The sequence below is a fragment of the Mauremys mutica genome, chromosome 7 (assembly GCF_020497125.1).
Source record: "Mauremys mutica isolate MM-2020 ecotype Southern chromosome 7, ASM2049712v1, whole genome shotgun sequence".
In the NCBI taxonomy this organism is placed as follows: Eukaryota; Metazoa; Chordata; order Testudines; family Geoemydidae; genus Mauremys; species Mauremys mutica.
Window position 1 is genome coordinate 49,567,359 of NC_059078.1, and position 27,777 is coordinate 49,595,135.

The 27,777-nt window shown below is 51.3% G+C and overlaps 2 protein-coding genes across 6 annotated transcripts; one reads left to right on the forward strand and one right to left on the reverse strand.

The window, feature by feature from the left end:
* Positions 1 to 1,254: 1,254 nt before the first annotated feature.
* On the reverse strand, positions 1,255 to 9,445 carry LOC123374167 (transmembrane reductase CYB561D2). Its single transcript, XM_045023775.1, has 4 exons — positions 9,335 to 9,445; positions 6,867 to 7,193; positions 5,788 to 5,825; positions 1,255 to 3,797 (listed from the first exon to the last, which is right to left on the reverse strand). The coding sequence occupies exons 2-4, from the start codon at positions 6,991 to 6,993 to the stop codon at positions 3,294 to 3,296; spliced, it is 669 nt and encodes a 222-aa protein (XP_044879710.1). The 5' UTR covers positions 6,994 to 7,193; positions 9,335 to 9,445; the 3' UTR covers positions 1,255 to 3,293.
* Positions 9,446 to 9,520: 75 nt separating this feature from the next.
* NPRL2 (NPR2 like, GATOR1 complex subunit) lies at positions 9,521 to 27,575 on the forward strand. 5 transcript variants are annotated; one of them, XM_045023772.1, is made up of 12 exons: positions 9,521 to 9,642; positions 11,151 to 11,236; positions 11,561 to 11,652; positions 12,059 to 12,227; positions 14,963 to 15,071; positions 15,670 to 15,806; positions 16,933 to 17,030; positions 17,326 to 17,362; positions 18,099 to 18,192; positions 19,832 to 19,949; positions 20,520 to 20,662; positions 26,779 to 27,575. In XM_045023772.1, the coding sequence occupies exons 1-12, from the start codon at positions 9,591 to 9,593 to the stop codon at positions 26,844 to 26,846; spliced, it is 1,203 nt and encodes a 400-aa protein (XP_044879707.1). In that variant the 5' UTR covers positions 9,521 to 9,590; the 3' UTR covers positions 26,847 to 27,575. The 5 variants fall into 5 exon arrangements, with proteins under 5 accessions (XP_044879707.1, XP_044879708.1, XP_044879704.1 ...); XM_045023773.1 differs by having other exon boundaries at positions 9,542 to 9,642; positions 11,044 to 11,236; XM_045023769.1 differs by having other exon boundaries at positions 9,553 to 9,687; positions 11,044 to 11,236.
* Positions 27,576 to 27,777: the final 202 nt, after the last annotated feature.

Here is a 27,777-nt window from a genome sequence, read left to right on the forward strand (position 1 = left end):
GCTGCCATAGCTCCTACCACCCTCCCATAAACCCAGTAGTCTCTTAATCTACTTGATTAAATGCTAATTTAGATGCAAAATCTGCTTCTCCTTTTTTAATCTTATAGCAGCAGCCACCCTGTTTTCGAGCTGGATTCATTTAATCTGAGAGAGCAGTGTCTGAGAAGGGGGCACTGAGCCCAGCAGTTTTACAATGACTGCGGGGAGGGTGAATTCCACTGAGTTCCTGTGGAAGGTGCTCCAGGACAGCAGATGCAGGCTCAGCCAATAAGTGACTAAGCATGACACAATGACTTCTCCCAGCAGCACCCGGGCTTACTGTTGGCAGGTGCCCCAGGTGGCCTGAGCTGTTTTTTTCCTTTTCCAAAGCTGCCAAAAAAAGCTAGTGATATTGACCTGTAGCCTGCAAATGGCAGGAATGGCCTGAGTGAGATACAGCCTACTGCATCATTGTCCCTCCTGTGCTAGCATCTTCACTGGTAGGGTATCTAGAGTTAGTCCATGTCTCTCCTCTGCCTGCTTCCTTCCCATCAGCTGCTTAGGGGTAGGATCCCTAGGTAAAGGGAGCTGTTCATACCCTGTGGTGATAAATGCTCCCTGCTGCATGTTAATGGAGGGATGAAAGCACCCATCAAAGAGGATTCTTCTGTTCCTTCAGCAGGAATTTAGTGGATAACGAGGCAATTAAAACCAAAACAAAGTGGCACAAAGCTGACAAGGCTGCAACTGCTTGAAATCTTTAATTAAAAAACCTCTGACTCCAGCTTAATGTTCCTTGAGCAGGCCCTGCTCCCACTTCCCCTGCCCCCGAGGGAACATGCTGCACCTCAGTAAGAGGATTGAAATGGCAGCTGCGGCTGGCTGCAGCTTCCTTGGGCTCCAGCAGGAGTCAAACCCTTTCTGCACCTTTTACACCCCCGAGGCCTGCGGAGCGGTGGGACCTCCCTGCTAGCAGGGAGGTTCATTTAACCAGGGAGGAGAGCTGCACACACAGCAGAGTCCCCGGGGCTGCCTCCTGAACTAAGGCTGCTCCTAGCTCTCCAACAGAGAGGAGGGGAACTTCCTTCCACTCCTTTTAACAGAAGGGAGGTGTCAGTGCCACATTAAGGTGAATGGGCCACCAGGATCATTCCATGCTCACACAACGGCCAAGGGGAATACTGCACAGCAGCTAACGCAGCAGAGCACCATTAGGAATCCTCACCAGGGCTACTCCAGGCACAAGGAAGGGCCCCGGGTGCTGTGATGAATCTAGCCTATGTGCCCCAGACTTCTCCCAGAGAAGGGCTGGACCTGGGGAGCCTGGAGGGCCTAACCCAAGATTTGTTCTTTTACCCAAGAGGTATAAAACCAGGACTTGCTTCCAAGCTCCTCCTTCTTGGAGCCCAAGTCCTTTCCTTCCCACCAGGCACAGAAGGTTCAGTCCAACTCATTTCTCCCCTTCCCCAGAAGACAGGCTCTGCCTGTGGGCCATAGCACCATGTGTGCAATACGTCCCCACTCCCAGTCTCTCAGTGCCCAGGAGGCTGTGGGCACTTTCCCACATGATACAGCTAAAGACACTACAGTACATACACCAGGACTGTGTCCCAGCAACACACAGCAAGCCTGCTGCTATCACGCCCACATACCACAAGGAAGGGGACAGTGGGCCTGAGCTTTGCCCAGAAGGCTGTCAGAGGAACAGTGGGGAGAGGATGGTGCAGAAACCTCAGGAGCTGGGTTTGATTCCCAGATTTGCCCACTGGCTCCTTGTGAGACCTTGGACAAGTCACTTTCCTCTCTGTTCCTCAGTTTCCCCAGCTGTACAATGGGGTGAACAATACTGGCTACTCCATGACGGGTGTGGGAAGGACTCATTAGCAGCTGCAAAAGTGCTATGAGATCCCTGGCTGGCAGGTGCTCCAGGACGCAAGAGCGTATGCCCTCAGCTCTCCGATCTTCCATGGAGAAGGTCCCAACTTCCCATCCCCTCCAAACCATCTGGGCAATAATTCCAGCCCCACAGATCTGAGCTGCTCAAATGGCACGCTGGGGAGATCCCTCTCAGCAGCTGGTCCCAGCTGCTACAAGGCTGGAGCCCTGCTCTACAGAGAGTATGCAGATTAAGGCCCTTGGCTGGCTCCACTCAGAGTGGCTTTAACGAGCAGCCCCACTCGAAGTGCACAGGGAGGTGCTGAATGGCTCTGCCACTCCTGGAGCTTGGATTTCCAGCCCATGCTCTACCAGGAGATCCAAGCTAAGGTTGCCCAGGGTGAGCCTCATCCACTCAGCACAGCCCTAGCTCAGGCAAGATGGTCTCCTTAGCTTCACCTGTCTCTAGTTTTGCTCATGGACAGCCCAGGCCCCTCGGCTCCAGGGCTGCTCCTTAGTCATCACCCCAACTTCATTCCCTCAGCCTCAAACCCTTCACCCAGGTGGGCTGAAACAACCATCACTTACCTTTAATTTAGAGAATCTTCACGGGGTGCCTGAAAGGCTCCTCTGCCCATGGGAGAAGGTAGCCATGGCCCTTCCCTCCCACCTCCTGTTCCCTAGCCTGCACCTTCTCCAAGGCAGACTCCCCAGCCCATGGCAGAGGGGTCAACATTACTCAAGGATAGATGGTGCCTGTCCCATCTCTACTACCATGATCCCCTCTTCTCTGCACTGCAGCACCTCCTTCTGGATTAGGGCTGTGGGCCCGGGGCAGTCCTCCCTGCAGGTTTGCTTGTTGCTAGGAAATACTGAGTTTTACTCCTATAAAAGGATGGGGAAGGGAAAATTCCAGACATGCCTAATCACAAAAGGGATATAACAAGTTCCCCACACTGCAATACAGTCCTGGTGCTTTATCAATGAGAACATCCTGCACTAGTGTTGAGCCCAACCAGGGGAAGCAGGTCTGAATTCCAGCTTTAATCCTTTCGCCGCTGGTTGTACCAAGTCTGAGCATGGAGTAGTTCATATGGGGCTCCGCTGATAAGCACCCAGCTGTTCCAGCTACTAGACCTGCGTGTGGCTGGGAAACCGTTCAGCACCAAAGCACATATGGGCTAAATTGCTGCTGTCCGTCACACACAGTGTCTGATGGCAACTATACCACCGTGCCCAGGGTTGCTAGGCATTCTGGGAAGAGCAATTTAATGGACTGGGCACAATGCTATAGACATTTCCAGTATTAAAAATAGAGAGTTAGTTAGAAAGCTAGCTCCAGAGAGACCCTACACAAGTGACTTCCCTGGTCCAATGCCCCAGGGACTGTGCGTGGCACCTCGAACATTCCCAGGGAAACTTGGTTTCAGCGTGGTACCTCAGGGCTGGATCCTTTTGCGGTAGAGATAAGCATTGCTCACCTGGTTCATGATAACTAGGCTGGTGAGAATGGGACACAGCACTGACAGGTACCAGGAAAGACCTGTCACTGTGGTGGTAAACCACAAGGAGCACATGGCCAGCATCAAACTGGCACAGCCCAAGAGGTAACCCACCAGCCCCGATGTGGCATGGTAGACCTTCAGCTTGGCCAGCGTCCAGTTCTTCATCAGCTTGGGGTAGAGGAGAGCAACGCCGCCTATGCACTGCATGCTGGCATAGAGCACGGTCAGCAGGCCTGTCAGACCATGCCAGGTGACAAAGTGGGCCTTGCTGTTAAGGTACTTGTTGTAGCTGATGATAGCCAGGCCCAGCAGGGCACAGAGGAGGGCCAGCAGCTGCAGGGCCCAGTGGAAGCGGACCTTGGCTTTGCGAGAGAAGGAGCGGAGCAGTGAGCTCTCCGGCGAGAAAACCAGCAGGGCTTCGGTCATCAAGAAGGAGAACTGAGAGGGACAAAGGGAGAAGATTTGTCATGGACACTACACGGCAGCAGGCAGATTAGTGCTGGCAGCAGCCACTTTCTCTCCCCAGCCCCCCAGAAAACTGTCCCCACCCTAAGCATCACATCTTGGAGATGGCCCTTCCAAATAGCCAACCAAGACTTTGGAACAACCAAAGGAATGGTTGCCTCCCTCCTGAGAGGCCCATTCAGGTTTTACACTGAGCCCTACAGCACCAAGAGACAGGGCTTTGGGAGAGTAGCCAGTGCTGTGTGGGCAACCAGAGAAGGATGGTCCAGTGGTTAGGGGGCTAGTTTGGGGCTTGGAGACCCCAGTTCAATTCCCTGCTCCACCAGGCACTTCCTGTGTGACCTTGAGCAAGTCATTTAGGGCCATATTTTTAAAATCACCTAACTCCTATTATTAAATGGGAGTTAGGTGCCTAAATACCTTTAAGAACATGGTCCTTAGTCACTCTAGGACTCAGTTCCCCATCTGTCAAGTGGGAATACCACCACCTCCCTCTCTCACAGGGGAGCTGGGAGGGGAAATATATTCATGGCCATCTGGGGCCCAAACAATAAGATGATAAGCAGCTAAGATACACAGATTCAGTACAGCTGGTCTCCATAGGCTGTGTTACATTCCTCAATGTCATGGCTCCGAACTAGGCATCTCCCACTAACATGGGATGTAACCCACTGCTCCTGCCACCTCTACAGCTCACATATGCTATTACCACCAGCCTCTCCAATTCCCCCCTGCAGCAGGTAGCTGTTGAGTGATGCAAAGCGTGCCTGGGAAAGGGCTGCATAAGAAAGAAGAGCTGGCTGAGACATGCAAGTTAGTTCTGTTGGTTTTACGAGGCCCCGCCATCAGAGGCTGCACGCAGATCCTGGCTGCAGAAATGGTAACTAGAGGTTGTAACACTGGAATATTTAGGGCAGAAGTTTCATGGATGTTCAGAGTCCTGAGCCTCTAATCTAAGTTCCTGCTAAGCTATACGGCTGCGCAGCAGCCTATTAAGTGCCGCGCAGGCACTCAGGGCTACAGCAGGGAGAAGCGGCCCTCCCTGCTGGCCCCAGCCCAGGACCTACTGCAGCCAAGGGAAAGGCACCCCTCCCCTGGCTCCAACCCAGCTCTGGACCTAACCCAGCTCTGGACCTGCCATGGCAGGGGCGCCTCTCCCCCACAGCACAGGTGCTGCTGAGGGGGGAGTCCTCCCTCCCCACCGTAGCCCCAGAGCAGCCTGCACCCCAAACCCTTCATCCCTGGCCCCACCCCAGAGCCCTTGCCCCCTCTGCACCCCCAACCATCTGTCCCAGCCTTGAGACCCCTCCCACACTCTGAACCCCTTAGCCCCACCCCCGCCACATGAATTTTGTTATGTGCACCAATATGAAGGTGATGGGTCACACATCACCTCCATATTGGTGCACATAACAAAATTCATTCTGCACACGGGTGGGAAAAATTAGAGGGAACACTGCTCCCATTGGTTACAATTTTTCTCTCCATGCTGGCAAAGAACTTGTGGTTTAGAACTTGCTTGCAGCCGTCAGTCTACTGCACCTGGCCAGGACCAGACTTAGCCCAGTAGCCCTGAACTCCTCAGGAGCCTGGCAGTGGTGCTGACAGAGGAAGAGAGATGCTTGAAGAGCTAAACAGATTTGGTTATTGCCCAGGAGAGAAGATACCCAGATGGGAGAGCGAGGACAAGGGGTGGGGAATCAGCTAAATGGGATTCCAAGCACCACCGGTGCCCTGTGTTATCATTCAAGAGTGCAAAGCAGGTAGACAACTCTGCCATTCTGACTCAGCAACATTTTACACTTGCTACGCACTACGATGATGTGACAAGATGCAGGGCAATGTTGCACTGAGCCCATTGTGAGCAGCCCCCAGCCCTGAGAGGGTGGGGTTACCACTGGCTACTGAAGCCTAGATTACAGGGAAGGAGGCAGGTAACATGGAGCTCTTTTGTCCGACTTACCGCAAGCGACATTAAGAAAGGATGCCAGGAGAACAAGCCTGGAATGAAACAAGAGAGAGGAATGAGCCCTTTCAGACTAGCCATCCGGTGTGCCAAAAACTAATGTATAGCTGAAAAAACACCACACACCCCGCTAGAGGTATCACCTCAAAAATCACTCCATGTTTTAACCCACCATTATCACATGCAGCCACCTAAGATCGGATAGTCCAGGGGTCAGGGCGCTAGCTTGGCATTTGGGAAACCTGCCTTTAATTCCCTGCTCTGCCACGGATTTCCTGCATGACCCAGGGCAAGTCATTTTTGCTCTGTGCCTCACCTGGCTGGTGGGGTGTTGTGGGAATAAACACATTAAAGATTGTGAGGCTCTCAGGTACTACAGCAGTGGAGGCCATACAAGTGCCTTAGCTAGATAGATTATAACTGAAAGCGATTGGAAAGAAACACACTGTGTTTTCAGTTTGTTTACTTCCTTTGACAGCACTTTGTGTCTTGCCACTTTCACCCATTTGGGTGGTTTTTTCCACCCAGGGAACCACACTGTGAAATGTGACCAAACCTGCAAAAACAGGGACAGATGGGGATTTTTTTAAACTCTTTATTTCAAGTTGACAGCGCAACAGTTGTCAGCAAAACTGTTACGGTTGAGGGAAGCCAGCGGGGTGATCCACTTGTGTGCAACGTACCTCTTCAGTCATCACTGAAAGCAAGGCTGGGTATCTCATCCTTCACAGTATAAAAACACCACGAGAAGGAGTAGGAGTCTGATTGCAAAAGGCCTAGCTGGGAATGCAGCAGACCACAAGCGAGGTGCATTGGCAGAGCGGGAGCCCCAGGACTAGAATAGCAAGAGTATTAGGTAGGATGCTGCAGGCAGGATTAATGTGCATTGGCAGAAAGGGGCAGGACTCAAATAGCCACAGGGGTGGCAGAGGTCCCTGGGGAGTTTACATAAGGCCTGCATGCATCCTCTGGCACTAGCCAGCCCATCACTTTCAGAAGCACTAAAATCAATCCCACACGTTTGTTTAATCATGGATGCTGTCCAGTAGCTCTGCCCCCCACTGGCTTCTACTTACTTGACCCAGGTCTGGCCAGTACGGCCACAAAGATGGTGAAACCAAGGGAGACAAGGTGGGCAGTGATGCCGGAGACGGCTCGTAAGGAGCGGTAGATCCGTGACTCTGTCTCGATGGTCAGAGCCATTGCGATATGAGCCTGTCTTCTGCCCCACAGCAGCAGCGCTTATACCATTTAACTCCCACTGGCTACACGGGCTGTCTAGCAGGCATCAGCTTCCCCAAGACATCCAAGCAAGGGAGAGATCCAGCAAGGAAGCACCATAGACCGTTCCTGGCTTAAAGCGAGAAATTCTCTGCTGTCCTTCCTAGACATCCATGGATTATCTAGAAAGCAGGAAAATGAGAAAAATAAAGTTAAGTCCCGAAGAACAACAATGAGGGGAAATTATCATTAAGCATCAGAAGGCTCATACAAGATCCCACCAGTAAATCTGAAGGATGAGACTCCTGAAGTTTGCCAAGGCAGTTTATAAACTGCAGATACTGGTTGCTTGTTAACTCACTCATAGGCAATGGCAAGTGTTCAGCCCTCTAGCAGGGTGGGGCAGGTCTTTCCACATTATTGGAAAAATGTCAAGTTTGCCGCTGAAAGAAATATGCATCAACAACAAAACAATCTGAATGCCAATCAGGAGGGCACATGCTGAACAGCTCAGCCTGGAAGGAGCTTGCGGGACCAACTTTAAAAGCATCAAACTTTGTCACTGGACTGTTGATAGACAAGAGAGAATGGCTTGATTTAGGGGGATGTTATCACAATTCTGTGGGAATCAGCTGATTAAACATGTAGCATCACATGGAACACACGGCCCTTTGTTCCAAAAATTCAGATGAGATCAAGAGGAGCGTGACAAGTAGAAGAAATTGATACACCTAGCTGGAACAGATCGAATCTATTTCATCAACAGAGGAAGAATAATGGAGACGAAGACACAAGCCGATATATTATACCACTGCAAGGCAATTATGGTACTATCACATTTCAGTCTATTGAACACAGATACAGTGGCAGTGTGTATTTAGAATACGCAAAGTGTAAATCATTCCAGAAAGGAGTTTATAATACACAGGTCATCTCACGCACTGCCATGTGGGCTTGGTGCTCCTCCCACTGGATCAGCAAAGAAAGCTTGGCTTCAAAGCGCATTTAGACTCTGAAAAATGAGTATCATCATGACATTCCATATTCAGTTCTCACTCAAGACAACAGATGGAGGAAGCTGTGTTTACAAACCAAAAAGATGACTTTTCTGTCAGTGCTACAATTTCTATCTGGAATCTGAAAACCCGCTGGGTTTCTCCTTCCTGCCTCTTACATCCTCCCAGTGAAACAGATTCTGCAGTCAGTTTCAGCTAATGCTGCAGAAGGCTCCTTTTCCTGAAGTCCTGAAGACGGGGCTGTAAAGTCAGCAGTGTGACTCCAAAATGCACATGGAGCAGATCCTGAAGTCAGAGTAGAATCAGACCCAGCTGGGACAAGAAAGAGCCATTATTTTTGTGACACTAGATGAACAGATCTCAAATAACTGCAAGGGCACGAGGCATGTTCAGGCCCACACGCTATGTGCCAGGGAGCACTAGGGTTAAGATGACACAGGCACACAGCCTCCGCCTCCTCTGCAAACCCATCCCTAGGCACCTCTTAGCCACACGTTGAGAGGAACAGGGGAAAGCAGAGGCCTCTCACTGACCAAACCTTTCCTCAAGCCACCTGCCCCGAGGGGACCTGGCAATGGGACCAGAGAGCCGGTTCAGGGACCTGCTCTGTACCGGGAGAGCGGCCATGTCAGCGTCACCTTACGGGGCATGATCACAGGAGACTCAGCACCCGCATGGCGGGAAGCAGCAAAGAGTCCGGGCATTTCAACACTCACCAGGTCACCCTGCTCCTCACCAGCCCCCCACGGGCCTCAGGGCATTGCTGGCAGGCACGACTACTGGGAGGTTTGTATGCCCTCGAACCCCACCCACCATGGGGCCCGTGGAGCCCAGCTCCCCCACGGAGGGGAGGGGCTCAGCGCAGCGGGGGGGGTGTCCCCGGTTCCCCCACGGGGGGGAGGGGCTCAGCGCAGCGCGGGGGGGGGGTCCCCGGTTCCCCCGCCGGGGGGGAGGGGCTCAGCGCAGCGCGGGGGGGGGTCCCCGGTTCCCCCGCCGGGGGGGAGGGGCTCAGCGCAGCGCGGGGGGGGGTCCCCGGTTCCCCCGCCGGGGGGGAGGGGCTCAGCGCAGCGCGGGGGGGGTCCCCGGTTCCCCCGCCGGGGGGGAGGGGCTCAGCGCAGCGCGGGGGGGGGTCCCCGGTTCCCCCGCCGGGGGGGAGGGGCTCAGCGCAGCGCGGGGGGAGGGGCTCAGCGCAGCGCGGGGGGGTGTCCCCGGTTCCCCCGCCGGGGGGGAGGGGCTCAGCGCAGCGCGGGGGGGGGGTCCCGTGGCTCCCTCGGCTCTAGGTGCGGGCTCCGCGGGGGAAGCCTCACCTGATCCTGGATCACCAGCATCTCCTAGAACTCGGAGACAAGCCGGAAAAACAACCCCCACCTCCTGATTGGGTGAGGTCTGCTGTCCTTCATTATATTGACCCTCCTCCTAAAGCCTCTGAGTGGCTGAACTTTGCTGTCTATCATCTGTAAGACCCACCCCTCCCCATCTCACGGCGGCTTCGCCTTCATGCTCCAGGAACACGTGACAAAAGGTAGGGCGCTGTAGTCCTATCCGGGCGAGCCTTCAGTGCGCATGCGTAGATCGGCCGGCGGGGCGCGACCCCTTTCCTTGCTACCGTGCACGGGTAAGTGTGCTCCTGGGCCGGCTGTGTGCGCATGTGCGAAGTCAGGTAGGCGATTGCTTGGTTTCGTATCTGCGGCTGAGTTGCAAGGGATGGGGCCCTGTGCCGGTGTTATTGTAGGGTCGCCTGGGAGCGGCTGTTTGCCACGGCCCCGTCTAGCGCACGTCGTGTGAACAGCTCCCGTCATCTACGCCTAGAGCACGGGCTCCCCTGCGCCACCCAGAGCTGAGTACCCCGGGTGTGCAGTCAGCTGGGTGGGAGGGGAGCCAGGACTTCTGGGTTCTTCTGTCCCAACTCTGGGAGGGGAGAGAGGTTGAGGGAGTTGGAACCCAGGACTCCTGGGTTCTGTCCAGGTTCTGGGAAGAGAGAGGGGTCTAATGGGCTGAGGGGGTTAGGAACCAGAACTCCTGGGTTCTATCCCCATCGTGGGGAAGGGAGTTCAGTGGCTAGCTCACAGAGCCGGGACTCAGAGTCACCTTCCCCAGCTTGCTGTATGCTCTTGAACAGGCTTTCTGTCTCTGTACAGTCAATGGGGTGATGATACCAGCTGTACTAATGTGCTGACGCCCTGGGATGATCAGTGCTATAGAAGCTTTAGGTATTAGCAGCTGTAGCACTGAGCAAAGGAAGTGTGGCTATGGGGGAAGGGAATGTTCTGCAAATATTAATTTGCATTTGAATATGAACTTCAGTTTGACTTTTGTGTTCATGGTGCATAAAACTTGCAAATTTGAGCTTTGCAACATGAATCTTTGCAAAAAGCTCATATTACACTTTAATACCTAACAGAAGCAAACTTTGATTTTTTTAAATATTCATGCCTAACATTCACCCCATGCCCCTGCTCCTGAGGAATAAAAATTTAAATATTCTGACTAAGACTCCTTTCTCTTGTAGTTGCTGAACTTTAACTCTTGCCTTTTATGATATTGTAATTCTATTCCATTTTTGTGTACCTTTGCAGGACACCTTTCAAGTTAATGTTTTAATCATGTAGAAGTCAGGGAATAACTTATATTTTGCATGTACAGTCAACTTCCAGAGGGCAGTAGGGTGTGTTAAAGTGTTACTTCACATAAGTAACTGCTGGATTGGAAGGAGAGGCAAAGGCCTGTTTTGATGTGAAGTGACTTTGTTAATGAGGCAGGGCCCAGCCACTAGTATGGTGATTGCACTGGAATTCAGTGCATAAAGCCACACTAGTGCTGTGTCAAAGACTGAGATATTTTATACACTACCTGTCCCTCCAATACATGTGTATTATCACACATGGCATTAACTTCAGAGTCTGTATATGTCACGCAGGCCAGATTTACAGCTGCTGTAACTTAACTTTGAACACATGACTCTTGTGCTTTGAAAATTTGCATTAATGTAAGGTTTGTATTATTTTTATTGCACTAGCGTTCTCTGTGGGAGAGGGAGAAAAAGACCAAGGGAAGAGAAATCCAAAGAGAATCCACTTGATTGCTCTTTTGGTAAGCATCAGTTCTGTGGTGTATCTCTTGCAGCAATAACCATGGACAGCAGCAGCAGAATTGAGTGCATCTTCTTCAGTGAATTCCACCCAACGTTGGGGCCTAAAATAACCTACCAGGTCAGTGATGCCAGAGTATTTGGGGCAGGGGTCTATTGAGTATTCAAACAGGCAGTGAACTGAGGGAATTCAGTCTGCTGTCTCCAGCACCCAGCCAATGCTGGCCCCATCAGCCAAGGGCCTGCAGCTGAGCCCTGTGTGTCTCTTCAGCTGAACTGTGACATTTTATACTGTGACATCTTATGGCTCACTACAAAAGTGGCTTTTCACAGATGCTCACTCTCCTTGTCATGCCTGTAGCCTGTTGCTCGGGTTTCTTATGAGACTGTAGGGTTATGTCTGTTGGCTCTTCAGTGATACATTATTGTTTCCTTGGCCATGCAGGTCCCGGAGGATTTCATATCCCGAGAGCTCTTTGACACAGTCCAGGTGTACATCATCACCAAACCCGAGCTGCAGAACAAACTCATCACAGTGTGAGTACCACCTAGAACTGCACTGTATAATCATAGCAATGAGCAACCACCATTTTTAATAATTTAATTACAGGTTGTGCACATGATGTCAATGAATTTTAACTACATGGAAACTTTGAAGAGTCTGCGTTTTTCTGTTAAGAGAATTCAAGACAAAGCCTGGCACAGATGCTAAATTTCTTAAATGACTCTCTCTCATAAACTGATGAACGTGTTTACTTGTAAATTCTCAGAAAATTCTTTCTGGGCTCGGAGTAAGGGCTGGGAGTTTGGGGAGGATCTTTTGTATTTTTCATACAAAACAAAGGCATGTCTATTCTAAAAGCAAAATCTTTCACTATGGAGTTCTGACCAGTGCTTCCAGAACAGTTGCAGTTGACGGCTTGTGCCTGTTTCTCTTTGATAGGACCGCTATGGAGAAGAAGCTGATTGGCTGCCCAGTTTGTATTGAGCACAAAAAATACAGCCGGAACGCTCTGCTTTTCAATCTGGGCTTTGTTTGTGATGCTAGAGCCAAGACTTGTGCATTGGAACCCATCGTGAAGAAATTGGCTGGTTATCTCACCACCTTAGAGGTCAGATTTGGCACTGATGCACCCGTTCAATACCTAATGGTTTTTGTCATGGATCCACAGGATTGGTGCTACAACCCCCAGCTTTAGAACAGTCTCTAGGAGAAACACCTTTGCTGTGCCAGACCTCCGAGAGGTCTCGCCCTTCCTACACAGGGTAGGCCCTGTGGTCTGATCGTCTTTTTAGATTGAACCTTCCCAGTCCTTTGTTATTGAGCTGGGGTCTCTACTCAGCTTCCCTGCTGAGAGGTGGGGAAATCCATCTCTCTCAGGGTAGTTGGTTACTAGGTGTTGGTGTCCTGGTGAATAGGTTTTCCATTGTCATCTCAGATTTCCCATTGATATGGGGCCGGCCTCAGCCAGTACTTTTCCAATGACCCATTCATGCTCAGACAGCTAGGCCACATTCATACCTATGTCTCCCAGCCTGCCCTGAAAGCAAACAGCTCTCCCAGCGCTGTAAAAAAAACCCATCCCCATGAGGAGAGTAGCTGCCAGCACTGGGAGTGTGACTCCTAGCGCTGGTGCACTGTCTACACAGCCACTTTACAGCGCTGTAACTTGCAGCGCTCAGGGGTGTGTTTTTTCACCCCTCTGAGCGAGAAAGTTGCAGCGCTGGAAAGTGGCTGTGTAGACAAGGCCTTATTGTCATTCATAGATTCCAAGGCCAGAATGGATTGCGGTGATCATCTGGTCTGACCTCCTGTATAATACAGGCCAGAGAACTTCCCACAATCATTCCTAGAGCAGAGCTTTTAGAAAAACAGCCAGCGTTGATTTACAAATTGTCAGGGAGAATCCACCACCACCCTTGGTAAATTGTTCCAATGGTTAATTAAAAAGCACATAATGTCACACCCATTCACTTTTTGTTTGTTTTTGAAATGTCAGGTAGTGTCTCTTTCTCACTATTTTCTCTGGTCCATTTCCTGGGAAACTGAGTTCTCATAATGGAGAAACTCCAGCCACTTTTTGTTAAAAATAAGGCTATTTTAAGTCAGCCAGTTTTAATGATTTGTAATAAATAATATGGGGATGGTTTGTTACTATGAAGTGTGAGTTCATTGATTTCAAATTTCCTTTTTAACAGTAAATGGTATAAGCTATGTACTTTCAGAATCATGCAGGTGACCATAGTGACTGTATAGGGAAGCTTGTAGTTCGGGTGATGATGTGTGTTGTTTAGGATCAAGAGACCCAATTGTGATGTTTCTTCCTGAGCAACACTTTGAATGGAAGCTTAAACTTTCAAGTAGGTATTAACAGCCCATGGTAAACATCCCTGATCATTCCTGCAGATCTGCCAACAAAGCCATGGAGAACCAGACTTGACACGCCTAATATTTCTCAAGTTAAAAACAGCAAAAAAAATTTTTAAAACATCCTTTCAGGCCTCTGTGCTTGCTTACGCTGTTTTGCAGACAAAACTACACAGGATTGTTTTAGGGGACAAGACAAAGATGCCACATTTATTATGATAACACAATTTGATTTACGACCAGTAACTAATACCTATATACACACACACACATGTCCACACACACACACATCAGATGTCTGCAGCTGCTGTATAGTTACCAGTCCTGAACGTAGCTTGAGTCCATGGCTTGATTTTGCAGCTTGGGTTTGTAGCTTGTGGAGGCTAACTGGCACAAGGAAGGGCTGGGTCTGCCCTCCCATGTTGGCAGCAGAACGTTGCCCCCATCCCAAAGTCTTCCATCTCCCTCATCTTTCTATAGGCTTTTAGTTTGAATCCAGAGTCTATAGGTCTTGCTGTGTCACGCTGCCTCTGGGTTCGGTGTGATTGATCACCTGTCAGTTGCAGAGGTGACTTTTAGCCTTGGACCTGACTGTGATTTTCCTTCTATTGTACTTTTGTTTTTTCTTTTTAGGGTGGACTTTTCTTTCTTTGTTAGGGCTGTTGTTTGCATCTTCAGCCGTTGGTGTTTGAACTTTATTTCATTAGGACAGACTGGCGCTGGAGGTTGATTCCATCATCCATCCAGACCTCATTCACACATTTAAACTAAACTAATAAGATTACATTAGGGTTTTGTAAAATGAAGGTTGCAGCAGGCTTTTACAAAATGGAGTTTGAGTTACAATATGGACAAGTGTAAGGAGTAGCAAAGAGTGAACAGAAGCTGCAATGTAGACAAGTATAATGAATGGCAAACAGTGAGCAGAAGTTACAGTGTTGAAACAGTGCAAGTTTCAGTGATTTAAGCAGCAATTGGATTGAAAGTGAAACTTACAAGGTCAGCTGGCTGAAGGCTGTCACTCTTAACAAGCATCTTAATTGTCAATTAGCCAGTTATTGGGGTAACCGGTTTTATGAATGAATGTTGTTTCATTCATAAAACTTTACTTATGAAGTTATAATAATAAAGTGAATAATTAAAAACAATTTTATTCATCGGTTCTACAACGGCCCTAAACAATAATTCCTTAGGTGAAATCCATTGAGGTTGTTGGGAGTTTGAGACTTCACTGGAGCCAGGATTTCACCCCTTGATCCTGCATAACACATCATGGTGTAAAGGAGAGATTTGTCATTAATTAGGTGAGTGACAGGTTTTCAGGATCAGACTAAAAGTAAGAAAAGAACAAACGAAAAAATACCAGTGGGGTTTCCGTACTGTATCGCCTGCATAACAGCTCCACAGCAGCTTTATAGAGAGATCGGATGTGGCTTGCTGCTACTGAGAGGCAATGACACTGACCCTGTTCTCTCCTAGCTGGAAAGTGGCTTCATCTCCAATGAAGAGAGTAAACAAAAGCTGGTGCCAATAATGACCATCCTCCTGGAGGAGCTCAACGCCACTGGGAAATGTACTTTGCCAATAGGTAGAGTCTCTGGACATCCAGCTGTAATGTAGTCTTTTTCTGTGTCCCTTCCAAGCTTCACAATGAGTCCCTTAGCATCACCCCACTAGTGGATCCTGTCTGAGGCAGAGGAGCCTCCTGATATAAAGTTTGTAGCTTGAGGGTGTGGGGTCAGACTTGCAGCTCCACCTGTACCCCACCCTTGTGTTGCTTTGTTTTGTGGTATTTGAAGTATTGCTCGGGGGACATTCGTGGGGGAAGAGCACAGGGGAGAGAAGGGAGTTAGATGCGCTGAGGGAGTGCACTGTTCCCTTATTGCCTCTGCCATCCCTGGAGTGCCAATGGACTGTGATTACAGTGGAGTTGGCTATTGCTGGGAACAAAAGGGCAGCTGCTCTATACTGACCAGATTGCTGTAACAGAGTCTTGCACAGAGGATGGAAAGGGAGGTTGGCGTCTGAGGGTCAAATCCTGCCCTGGTTTCAGCAGCGGGTGCAATTCCCATTGTTCATGGGGTGGTACTCACACTGTTATATCAGGGCAGATTTTGGTTGGGAAAGTTGAAAGAGACAGAAGGTGTTTGCTAGCAGAACCGAGTGCTTTCATCTCCTCCTCCTAGATGAATCGAACACCATTCACCTGAAAGTGATTGAGCAGCGGCCAGACCCTCCCATTGTGCAGGAGTACGACGTGCCCGTCTTCACTCTGGACAAGGACGACTTCTTCAATGCCCAGTGGGATCTCACCACTCAGCAGGTCTGTCTGCTTCATTGGGGTGGGGCTAAGCAGGGGGGACATTCTAATGGGATCATCTCCCATCCCAGCAACTCAGTTAGCTGCATGGAGATGTGATGGGTCGGTTGCGCTACCTGGAGCCCAGTGAACAAGGGGTTAACCACAGCTCAGCAATCTGTAGCCCTTGCCTGGGGCCTATAAATCCTCTGCTTGGGAGACAAGAGGAAGGAGAATGCTACTGGGTAGCAGCCCAGCCTTCCCAGGGTCTTAGGACTGGGGAGTTTGATCCCTTTTGTGGAGAAGACTTTGCTGATTGCAGGGGTATGCCTCTGCTGAACCATTCCCAGTGAACATGTGATAAACGGCAACAGCTGTCCAAATCAAGCAAAGATGTCCTTTATGGGGAAGTGTTCATCCAGTGACTAGAGATGGTTAACAAAGTGTTAAATAGTGTGGAACTCTGCGCTCCAGTTGCAGACACTTCCAAACAGGGTTGGAATACGGAGGTACATGTGTTTATAGTGAGGTTGCACTGTATTCTCATTCAGCGCAGTATCCGTGTTAAATCTCTTCTGATGGTTTCATTGACCCTTTGTGCATGGACCAAGTTTACTGGAAAATCTGGCCCAAGGTGGCCTGTGCCTTTTTTGTTCAGTTCTATAACGATATAATTTTCTTCTCCCAGTGCATGTGATTTTGCAGTTGGATACAAGAGTTCTTGGATGTTAGAAGTGCATGTGTCTGCTGATAGAACCATATCACTGTCTCATGGAAAAAATGCTACCTTAAGACAGAGATACCATTGAGAGTATGTATCAGTCACTTAATGGTAAAAAACATTGCAGGGATGTTGTGACTTTCCCCAAACAAAACATTATAAACACAGGAAACATAGAGCTAAAGTTAACTGAAGAGAAATCCAAACATATCAATGCGCAGTTAAGGTACCTAAACACGTGACACCACGCAATAACCATGCAAATGATGATTGAGGCATTTAATTGTTTGTGGTCATAGATTGATAATGTAATCTGAAGACGCACTAGATTTCCCTCACAAGCACACTCCCCTTGATGTCACTATAGGGAGTCTCACGTGCAGATTTTCTTCTCTTTGGTCGGATGGCTCTCACGTGCTGTCTCCCTAGATCCTGCCGTACATTGATGGATTTCGACACATCCAGAAAATCTCTGCTGAAGCCGACGTGGAGCTCAATTTGGTGCGAATTGCCATCCAGAACCTGCTGTAAGTGCTAAGATCTAGGACATCAGGAAGGAGAAGGGTCTCTGATCAGAATACTCACACAGATCCATATACCCACCCTTCTTGACCCCAGTTCTCACTTAGCCCTGCGTCCCCTTGACACATGGGACTCCGAATTTAGAAGAAATTCCCTGCAGAGCTCTCTGTAGAGGAAGCACTACAGAAAACCCAGCCTGCAGCTAGTGGAAAGTAATAAAACCTGTGCATTCACTAGGGAACAGGCTGGTGTTTGAATCTATAATCAGTGATTTCTAATGTTTCATTGTCTGTCTTGCAGATACTATGGAGTGGTGACTCTGGTCTCCATACTTCAGGTGGGTATGGCTAGGAGCAAAAGATTCCAGCCCATTATTAGCCTGACACATGTGACCTTTCACCTCTGGAGATCTGGTCTCTCTTGGAAGAAGTTTGCTGGCCTCATGTTAGGCACAGCGCAAAACTACCTCACTAGTAGACAGACTTGGGAGAAGACCTAGGACAAAATCAGTATGGGAGTGCCAGGCTGATACTAAGAACCACAATAGAGTTGTGAAGCTTTAGTACTGACTTGCAGCTCTGCTGTTGTCCTTGGCAGTGTGACCAGAGCTGGGACATCTGAATACATGGGACCTGCTATGTTTTTCCCCATATTCTTTTAATAGTTCCTGGTTTCTGGTACTGTTGGGGAGAGGACTGCATACAGGACACATCTGCTTTAACACTCACGTGCGTATAAACCTGGGGCAGCAGCGGCTGTAGAATTTGGTCGAGCAGAATCACTGGCTAACGATACCAGATTTAGAAAGGGGAAGAATCTTGTGCTTCTGAGATGCAGTTGCACCCTATGCTCTATAGAGGGTAATTCTTCTAGGACAGCACAGTGCTTTGGTTCACATGCCAGTTATGCCACTCTATGGTGGTCATGTGCTGCAGATGCTTCTCCTTGGCTGGCTCCACCAACTTGTTTGTGTTGGAGTCTCTAGTGTTGTTTGGCTTAAATCCTAGGCCCAGAGCTAAAACTCTTCAGCCTCTGGTTAATAGTAATTTCATCTCTCTCTCTCCCCTTCCCAGTACTCAAATGTATACTGTACTACACCTAAAGTCCAGGATCTGGTGGATGATAAATGCCTCCAGGAAGAATGTCTCTCTTATGTCACCAAGCAAGGTATAGCAGGCCTGAATTGAGCTAGATATGATAAGATTGTGCTGGCCCAGGATATGCTGTCGCGGCCTTCTGAGTCCTCCAGAGATCTGCTAGGGACTTGGAAACCAAAAGTCCAGCATTGGCTCTTTCTCCCTCGAGTTTGCTCATGACACAAGGCTGGTAGTGGGGCCTTCAAGTGTGTGTACTAGGTCCTGTGTTAGTATGTTAATGATCTGACAAAGGGGTTGAGTATTGAGGCAGCAAAAGTTGTAGATGCCACAAAGTTATTTAGGTTAGTAAAGATCAGGGATGGCTGGGAGGAACTTCAGAGAGACCTAACAAAGCGAGGCAGGTGGGCACCACAATGGTAAATGAAACTGAGTGTTGATAAATCATGCAAGGTAATGCACAGTGGAAGGGAAAACTTTAACTACTTCCACGCCTGCAAGGGTTCTAAGTCAACTGTATCAGTTCAAGGAAGAGACCTGGGCATCATTGTACACAGATCAATGGAGACTTCTACTCAGTGGGCAGCTGCAGTTAAAAAAGCAAACCAGATGGTTGGAGGCATAAGGAATGGGGTGGAGAATAATAGGCTCTTCTAATGTTTTTGTATAAATCAGTGGTGCAGCCTCATCTGAAATGCTCTATGTAGTTCTGGCCACCCAGCCCCAAAAGGATATTGCAGAATCAGAGGGGTTCAGAGAAGAGTGAGAATAGAAAAATGGGGGTCATCATCATAGAAAGGAGACGACAAAGAGGGGACGCGATAGAAGTCTATAAAATAATGAATGGGCTAGAGAAGGGAGGTGAGGAGTTTCTATTCTCCCTGTGATGTAATGCAAGAACAAGGGGACATCAAATAAAATTAAAAGATAGCAAATTCAAAAAAGGAAATACATTTTCCCACCGTGTGTAATCAGATGGTGGAATTCACTGCCACGGGATGTTGCGGAGGCCAAGAATTTAACAGAATTTAAAAAGGGATTGAATTATTATATGAATGGCAATTATAGCCAGTTACCATAATTAATGATGATACAATTAGAAGGGATATTAAACCTTGTGCTTCAGGTGTTAAGACAATTTCTAACAGAGACCAGGATGATATTTAATCTGCCCCCCACATTATCCCAAATCAACTACTGCAGAGTTCTTACATCACTCTCTGACTCAGCTGGTGCTGGCCGCTGTCAGAGACAGGTGGCTGGGCTGGATGGACCTTGGCTCTGATCCAGCGTGGCTATTTCCTGTGAGCTTGGTAACAGTGAAGCCGCATTGGGAGCACTTCTCCAGGCGAGAATGATGTGTCCTATTGCAGGACTTGGTCCTGATACTCAGACCCGAGGTGATACCATCTTTCAGCTGAGATGCTAAACCAGGGTCTTGTGAAGTCCCACGTGTTCTGGTAGAATGTCACGATCTCAGAGTCTGGGATAAGCCGTGTGTCCTGACCAACGTTCCCTCCTTCTGATTGGTGCAATATCCCAGCTGCATGACCTGCAGAGCACACAAAGGCAGCTCCATATTTCTGTGTTGATACCGTTCCACCACCATTTAACTTGGGGATGGTAGTGAGATTGGCCAGGCCCTGTTAATCTCCAGGACAATCTCTTCCTTAGCTCTATCCTCTGTTCAGTGGTGTCTCTCTTCCCCATAGGTCACAAGCGAGCCAGTCTGAGAGACGTCTTCCAGCTCTACTGCGGGCTGAGCCCTGGCACAACGGTGCGAGACCTCATCTGCCGCTACACCCTGCAGCTCCAGAGAGTGGACGAAAGGTCTGAGGCTGCATCCCCTTTCCGAAGGAAGCTCTGAGGATGAGGCCATAACATTGCTGCATGCCAGTGGAAGCGCAGATGTATGCCAGTGGCTCAGTGATGCGGGATTCCCATGGCTAGTTAACAGAGCTAGCTTAGGGTGTTCCCCTCAGTATAATTCACCCAACTTTACATATGGGGAAACTGAGGCACAGCAGCAAAGTGACTTACCCAAGGTCACACAGTGAAGCTGCAGCAGAGGCAGGCACACAGCCCAGGTCTCCTGACTCTGTTTCTTGCTCTAGCACCTTCCTTTTTCAGAGTCATACTGAGATTATGGTTCACTTTCTGCCGGCCCAGCAGCCCTAACTGTTGGGGCGTGTGGTGAAGTCCTCCTCATTGGTGTGTAACCTCCAAACCTGCTGGCAGATCACCTGCTTAGTGTTCTGACTTGGCTCGAGTGGGAGGAGAAGCTGGGTTGGAGCTGAGCCCCCACTGGTATTTAAGACCATGTGGCTGGTGAATGGACCTTTCCAACTCTAGGTTTCCTGGGATGGCAGCCCTTCTGAGAGCAATTCCTTCTTCTCTCAGGAAGCTCGTCCAGTTCGGTTTGATGAAGGGCCTTATCCGACGGCTCCAGAAGTATCCCGTGAAGATAGTGCGGGATGAGAAAAGTCACCCAGCCCGGCTGTACACGGGCTGCCACAGCTACGATGAGATCTGCTGTAAAACAGGTACAGGAACCCAGCTTTGTGTGGGAGGGAGGGAGGAGAGACCAAGCATGGCTCAGCAGTAGAAGGGGGTGTTAATTCGAAGTCCGTAACATTTGGTACTCTAGGATTTGCATTGCAGTAGCACCTATGAGCAGCAGTCATTGCATTAGGCTCTGTACTGCTGTGGGAGGGATTTTGTTCTTGCAATTTGGATGAGTAGCAGCAATATTGCAGGAGTTGCAAGGCATCTGACAAACCCACTTGATCAAATGAAATAACTTGCAGACATTTCCCAACGTCACCTTGTAACAAACCTAGCTGAGAGCCGTTTTCCAGCCGTGCTGGGCCCTAACAGTGGGAACTCAGGACCCCAGAAGAGGTTCTGGCTCAGGAGACCCTTTCAGCAGAATCCATTTGATTTTTTTTTTCCTGGCCCTTTCTTGAATCCTGTTTAGACAGCAAAATATTGTTCACAGTAGGGTCACTGCTAGTATAAGGCAGTGCTGCATGCAGCTCATAGAAGTTTAAAGTCTAGAACAGATGCAGAACAAACAGTTCAGCCGTATGCTAGAGACTTTAGAGAGAGATGCAGAAGGAATCTCATGGCGATCGCTGAAAGGCTCAATGGAAAGGTGTGTTTTGGAGAGGGAGCTGGCTATAGGAGGGGATTTGAGAGCTGAGCACTTCAGAAGGGTATTGGCTGAACCTTTTTTCCTCTGGAGACTTGGATTTAAAAGTGGATATGCCCCACACCTAGCACGAATTTAGTGGTCTTAATTAGATCCCCACTGAAGGAATAGCTGTCCACGTCTCAACCGCTGGACTGCTTGGGGCACTGGAGTGTCTGCTCAGGACCAGCCTAAGAGAAGCGTTGGCATAGGGAAGTTACAGGTGAGGGGGAGTGATGCATGAGCCACTGAGATCACTGGCCATACCAGTGAGGGAGGATGTTCTCTGGAAAGGGCTAAAACTGAAATGGGCATCAGAGGTGAGGAATTTTTTGGGCAAGATTGCAAAAGTGTGGGTGTCAGAGGTGAGGATCGAGAGAGGTTGGCAAAGCAGAACAGGGAAAGTTGGCACAGTGCCAGTCTACATTGAGTCTTCCTTTTATCAGACATGGCCATCAGCACTGAAATGGTAATTGCTGAGATAGCCAGGATCAAACTGTGATATCTGGTTGGTCTAGGTCTCTGTTTTAGCCCCACTTTTCCAGTGACCAAGCTGGGAGACACAAAATCCAGAATCTGTGGATTCACTGTTGGGCCATTCTTCAGGTCAAACCAATACTGGAGCATGAGAGTTGAGGACTCAACTCAACATAAAAGACGGTTACTCACCGTTGTAACTGTTGTTCTTCGAGATGTGTTGCTCCTATCCATTCCAGTTAGGTGTGCGTGCCGCGCGTGCACGGCTCTTCGGAACATTTTTACCCTAGCAACTCCGGCGGGCCGGCTGGGCACCCCCTGGAGTGGCACCGCTATAGCGCTGGATATATACCCCAGCCGGCCCGTCCGCTCCTCAGTTCCTTCTTGCCGGCTACTCAGAGGAATGCGTCCGACAGGGAGCCTCTGGAGCGACCCTGGTAAGAACAAAACTGGTGGCACTTCCTGTTCTCCTTGGAGGCAAACAGGTCTATCTGGGGAAACCCCCACCTTCGGAAAATTGTGAGCACCACATCCGGACAAAGGGCCCACTCGTGGGCGAGGAACGACCTGCTGAGATGGTCGGCCAGCGTGTTCTGCACTCCTGGAAGAAAGGACGCTGCCAGGTGAATCGAGTGGGTTACACAGAAGTCCCACAGGAGCATCGCTTCCGTGCAAAGCAGGGAGGAGCGGGCTCCGCCCTGCTTGTTGACATAGAACATCGCCGTCGTGTTGTCCGTGAACACCGCCACACAGCGCCCTTGCAGATGGGCGCGGAAGGTGTGACACGCCAAGCGGATCGCTCGCAGCTCCCTGACGTTGATATGGAGGGAGAGCTCTCGGGGCGACCAGAGACCCTGGGTGTGCAGGTCGCCAAGGTGAGCCCCCCATCCCAACGCCGAGGCATCCGTGGTCAGGGTGACGGATGGGCGAGGAGGGTGGAACGGGACTCCTGCACACACGACCTCTGGGTCCAGCCACCAGCTGAGCGAACCAAGGATTGGCTTCGTGACCGTGACTACCATGTCCAGAGGGTCGCGGTGCGGACGGTACACCGACGCCAGCCAAGTTTGAAATGGGCGAAGGCGCAGCCTCGCGTACTTGGTCACGAACGTGCAGGACGCCATGTGGCCCAGGAGGCGTAGGCAGGACCGAACCGTTGTCGTGGGAAAAGCGTGCAGGTCCCGGATGATGGAGACCATCGTCTGGTGCCGAGGTCGAGGGAGGCAGGCCCTGGCCAAACTGGAGTCCAGGACCGCTCCGATGAACTCCACCCTTTGTGATGGTGATAAAGTGGACTTCTCGGCGTTTATGAGAAGGCCCAGGTACCGAAACAGGGCTAGGATCTCGGCCATTTGACCTGCCACTAGCTGTCGGGATGGCCCGCGAACCAGCCAGTCGTCGAGATACGGGTAGACGTGCATGCGATGACGGCGGAGGGCGGCGGCAACCACTGCCATGCACTTGGTGAAGACCCTCGGCACGGTGGAAAGGCCGAAGGGTAGTACCGCAAACTGGTAGTGCGCCTCGTTGACTACGAACCGCAGGTAGCATCGATGGGGAGGGTAAATCGCGATATGGAAGTACGCGTCCTTCATATCGAGGGCGGCAAACCAGTCTCCCGGATCCAGGGAGGGAATGATGGTCCCCAGGGTGACCATGCAAAACTTGAGCTTGAGCAGGTACCTGTTGAGCTCCCGGAGGTCTAGTATAGGTTGGAGACCTCCTTTTGCCTTGGGGATGAGAAAATATCGGGAATAGAATCCCCGGCCTCGCATGTCGCTCGGCACCACCTCTATGGCACCCAAACTCAGCAGAGTCTCGACCTCTTGCGAGAGGAACTGCTCGTGAGAGGGGTCCCTGAAGAGGGACGGGGAAGGTGGGTGGTAGGGAGGGGGCGAAACAAACTGAAGGCGGTAACCATACTGGACCGTACGAAGTACCCAGTTGTCCGTTGTTATTTGGGACCACGCCGGGAGGAAGTGGGAAAGGCGGTTGAAAAATAACTGGGAAGGATCCGGCAAAGAGTCTGATGGGCCGTCCTCGGGCGTCCCATCAAAATGTCTGCTTAGGCCCTTGAGGGGCCTTGGAGGGCGCCTGGGCCTGGTTATGCCTGTTGCCCGACGGTCTACGGCGGTTTAGGCTGCCTCTGCGACTATTATAAGGCCGTGACCTGGCCTGAGTAAATGGTCGGTATGGCTGCTGCCGGAACGACGTCCGTTGGGTAGCCGGTGTGTGCATACCCAGGGTGCGGATGGCGATTCGACCATCTTTGAGGTTCTGAATCCTTGAGTCCGTTTTCTCAGAAAAGAGACCCTGAGTGTCGAATGGGAGGTCTTGTAGGGTGTACTGCACCTCAGGCGGCAAGGTGGAGGACTGCAGCCAGGAGATGCGCCTCATGGTCACACCTGAGGCCAGAGTTCTGGCTCCTGAGTCCGCCGAGTCCAGAGCGGCCTGGATGGAGGACCGGGAGGCTTTCTTGCCCTCTTCAAGGAGGGCCGAGAACTCCTGTCGGGAGGCTGTTGGGATCAGCTCCGAGAACTTGGACAGGGACACCAAAATGTCATAGGTGTAGCGACCAAGGAGAGCCAGCTGGTTGGCAATCCGGAGCTGGAGACCACCTGCCGAATAGACCTTCCGGCCCAACAGATCCATGCGCCGTGCATCTTTAGATTTTGGCGCTGGAGCGGGTTGCTCATGTCTCTCCCGGTCATTTACGGACTGCACCACGAGGGAGTCCGGAGTCGGGTGCGTATATAGGTACTCGTAGCCGCTGGGAGGAACCGAGTACTTGCGTTCCACTCCGCGAGCGGTGGGAGGGACGGACGCCGGTGACTGCCAGATGGTAGTGGCATTCTTTTGTATGGTGCGGATAAAGGGTAGGGCCACCCGCAGCGGGGCCTCAGCTCCAAGCACCCTGGTCACCGGGTCGTCATCCTCAGCGACCTCTGCCACGGGGAGGTCAATAGCCTGCGCCACCCGGCAAAGAAGGTCCTGGTGGGCCCGCAAGTCAATCGGAAGGGGGTCCACTGTAGATGCCCCCGCCACCGCCTCGTCCAGCGAGGAAGACGAGGACAGACCCTGGACCACGGCCTCTGGAGGTGGTTCTTCCAGGGGGTGGGAAGCCGCCTCAGCCACAGGATGCTCTGCCGCTACAGGTGGCGGTGGGGCCTCACCCTGTGATGATGGAGGAGGCCTGCTGAGCGTTGCTTCCGGCACCCTGCATTCGGAGCCCCTGGGGCACAGAGGGGGGGGAGCCCTTGAGCCTCGTGGTAGGCCCAGGGGGTCCAAAAGCCCCACTGCTGCGGACCGTGGTCCTGCCCTTGGGGGTTGGCCCGGAGATCTCCACCGCTGTCCGCCTGAGAGGCGACCGAGGGTTGGCGAGAAGGCCATGGGGGGGCAGAGGCGCTCAAGGACTGCGCCGTCGATGCCGCCGGTCTGTCCCTGGATGGTGCTGGGGATCGGTGCCGGTCGTCGCGGTGCCGGGTGCGAGAGCGGGACCATCGACCGTGCCGGTGCCGGGAGGTCGACCGCGATCTCGACCGATGTCGGTGAGAGCGACTTCGCAAGTCGCAGTGCCGGGAACGGTACCGGGAACCGGACCTCCTTCGGTACCGACGGTCTGGTGACCGGGACCAGGAACGTCTCCGGGAGTGCGACCGGTACCGCTCCGCATCGCGGTACTGGGACTGCGACCGGCGCTGAGACGGGGAGCGGTACCGAGATGGTGATCGGTGCCGGGATCTGGATCGGCATGACGGCGACCGTCATCAGGATCGGGACCGGGACCTGGAACGCTGTCTATCCCGTCTGTCAGGGGAAGGTGGCCTCATCATAGCCGGCTTTCCCACTGACTGTACAGCCCGCACCGGTGGTGCCGGGGGCCGGAGGCTCGGTGCCTCTGTGAGCTCGATGAGCTCTCTCGCCGTCGAGAAAGTCTCGGGCGTCGACGGGTGAGGCAGCTCGACCGCGGTTGGCACCAGGGAGCAGGGCGGTACCGGACTCAACAGCCCTTGCGGCGCCGGAGTCGACGGAACCGTGCACGGTCTGTGCACCACCACAGTTGGTGCCGGAGGTGCCGGCGGTGGCTGGGCGAGCGGTCCCGACGCAGGTGCCTTGATAGGCTTCTGCTGCGGCTTTCGTTTCCCCAATGGCGAGAGGGAACGGTGCCAAGGCCTCGGTGCCGGCTGCTTCTTTTTAAGAGTCTCGGTGCCGGACCGGTCGGGAACCGCTGGTGCGCTCCGTGCCGAAGACGACTGCGGAGCTGATGGTGTCGGCACCGCAGGGGTAAGCGCCGACTCCATTAGGAGCTGCTTCAATCTAATGTCCCGCTCCTTTTTCATTCTAGCTTTGAACAATCTGCAAATTGGGCACTTATCTGCGCGATGGGCCTCTCCTAAACAACGCAGGCAGGAGTCGTGAGGGTCTCCAATCGGCATGTGCTGCTGGCAAGCCGCACAGGGCTTAAACCCCGGTTTCTTGGGCATAAGCCCGCACCGGTCGGGAGAAGAGGGGCTAAGCCCCCCTAATTCCCCTTAATCTACCTAATTACTAACTTTACTAACTATTTTAACTGACTATATACACTAAATACACAACGAGAAACAGAGAGAAGCTAGGGATGTGGAGGTCAAAGGAGCACTCCACTGTTCCAACGGCCGTCACGGGCGGGAAGAAGGAACAGAGGAGCGGACGGGACGGCTGGGGTATATATCCAGCACTATAGCGGCGCCACTCCAGGGGGCGCCCAGCCGGCCCGCCGGAGTTACTAGGGTAAAAATGTTCCGAAGATCCGTGCACGCGCGGCGCGCACACCTAACTGGAATGCATAGGAGCAATCACTCGAAGAAGAATCAGGCGTTCTAGTCTTGTGTCACCCCTCTGCCTGCCTTTCCCCCCATCAGCGATAACAGGGACTTTGGTTGGCAGGGTGGACTCACGTTGGTGCCATAGATGTGCTGGTTCTAACACTGTTGTTCTCTGCTTCTTCCTGAGGCATGAGCTACCGAGAGCTGGATGAGAGACTGGAGAATGATCCCAACATCATTGTTTGCTGGAAGTGAATCTCTCTTGGGGAAGTACCAGCAGCACCCTGCCCCACAGAGAAAAGAACATGGAAAAGGATGGCTGAGCTGTCCACATCGCGGAGAGGAACTGAGACCCCTGACTGCAGCTCTTTCAAGTGACTTGGTTCCTTTAGTGGAGAGTATGTTGTGTATTTCAGGCTAATGCTGCTTGGAGAAAGAGAGAGAACTCGCGTCGGATGTCTTTGCATTCCTCCACAATGGCAAAGCATAGGTCCCACCTCTCAGTGCAAAGTGCTGGCCAGCTGCTTTTTGCCATGTGCCACTGAAATCATCAGTTCCATGGTGCCTGTGCCGGCCTTCTTGCTGCCGGTCTAGGTCACATAGAAACACTGTCATCGCTGTATTGGGGATTGTTGGAGAGTGTCCACTTGCTGCACATACAATCTACATGTGGAACACCTGAGTCCTTGTGTTAAAAGGGAAGGGGGCTGGTTTCCTTCCCACTCTCAGAAGCACTGATAGTTTTGCCCCAACTAGTTCTTCTCCAGCCTCCCAGCATCTCCTATTGCAGCTGGGAATGAAACATCTATGCTTGCTGTTCTGTGGATCTAGCAGCAGAGGGTGCTGTAGGAGTGGAGTAGCCAGGTTAGGTAAAGGGAGGCAGGGGCTGAGTGAGTGAATAGTAATAAAACTGTTGAAATTGCATTTTGAAGTTTTGGTGAATTTCCAGCTTTGTGGAGGATGGAAACTGGGGGTGTGAAAAGGTCATTGCTTAAAACTAGTCTGGCTTTGGTTATGGGGGCGGTGTGTGGGAGGGGAAATGGTTAACCCTCTATTGTCGAATGCAGAGTTTCCCAGCCTGTGGGTGTGGGCCCCAAAACTGGGTCGCCAGAATGCTTCAAAGGGTAGCATGGCAACTCCTGTCCCATGGGGCGGGCTGGGCTCACCTCCCTGCTCCAGGCACAGC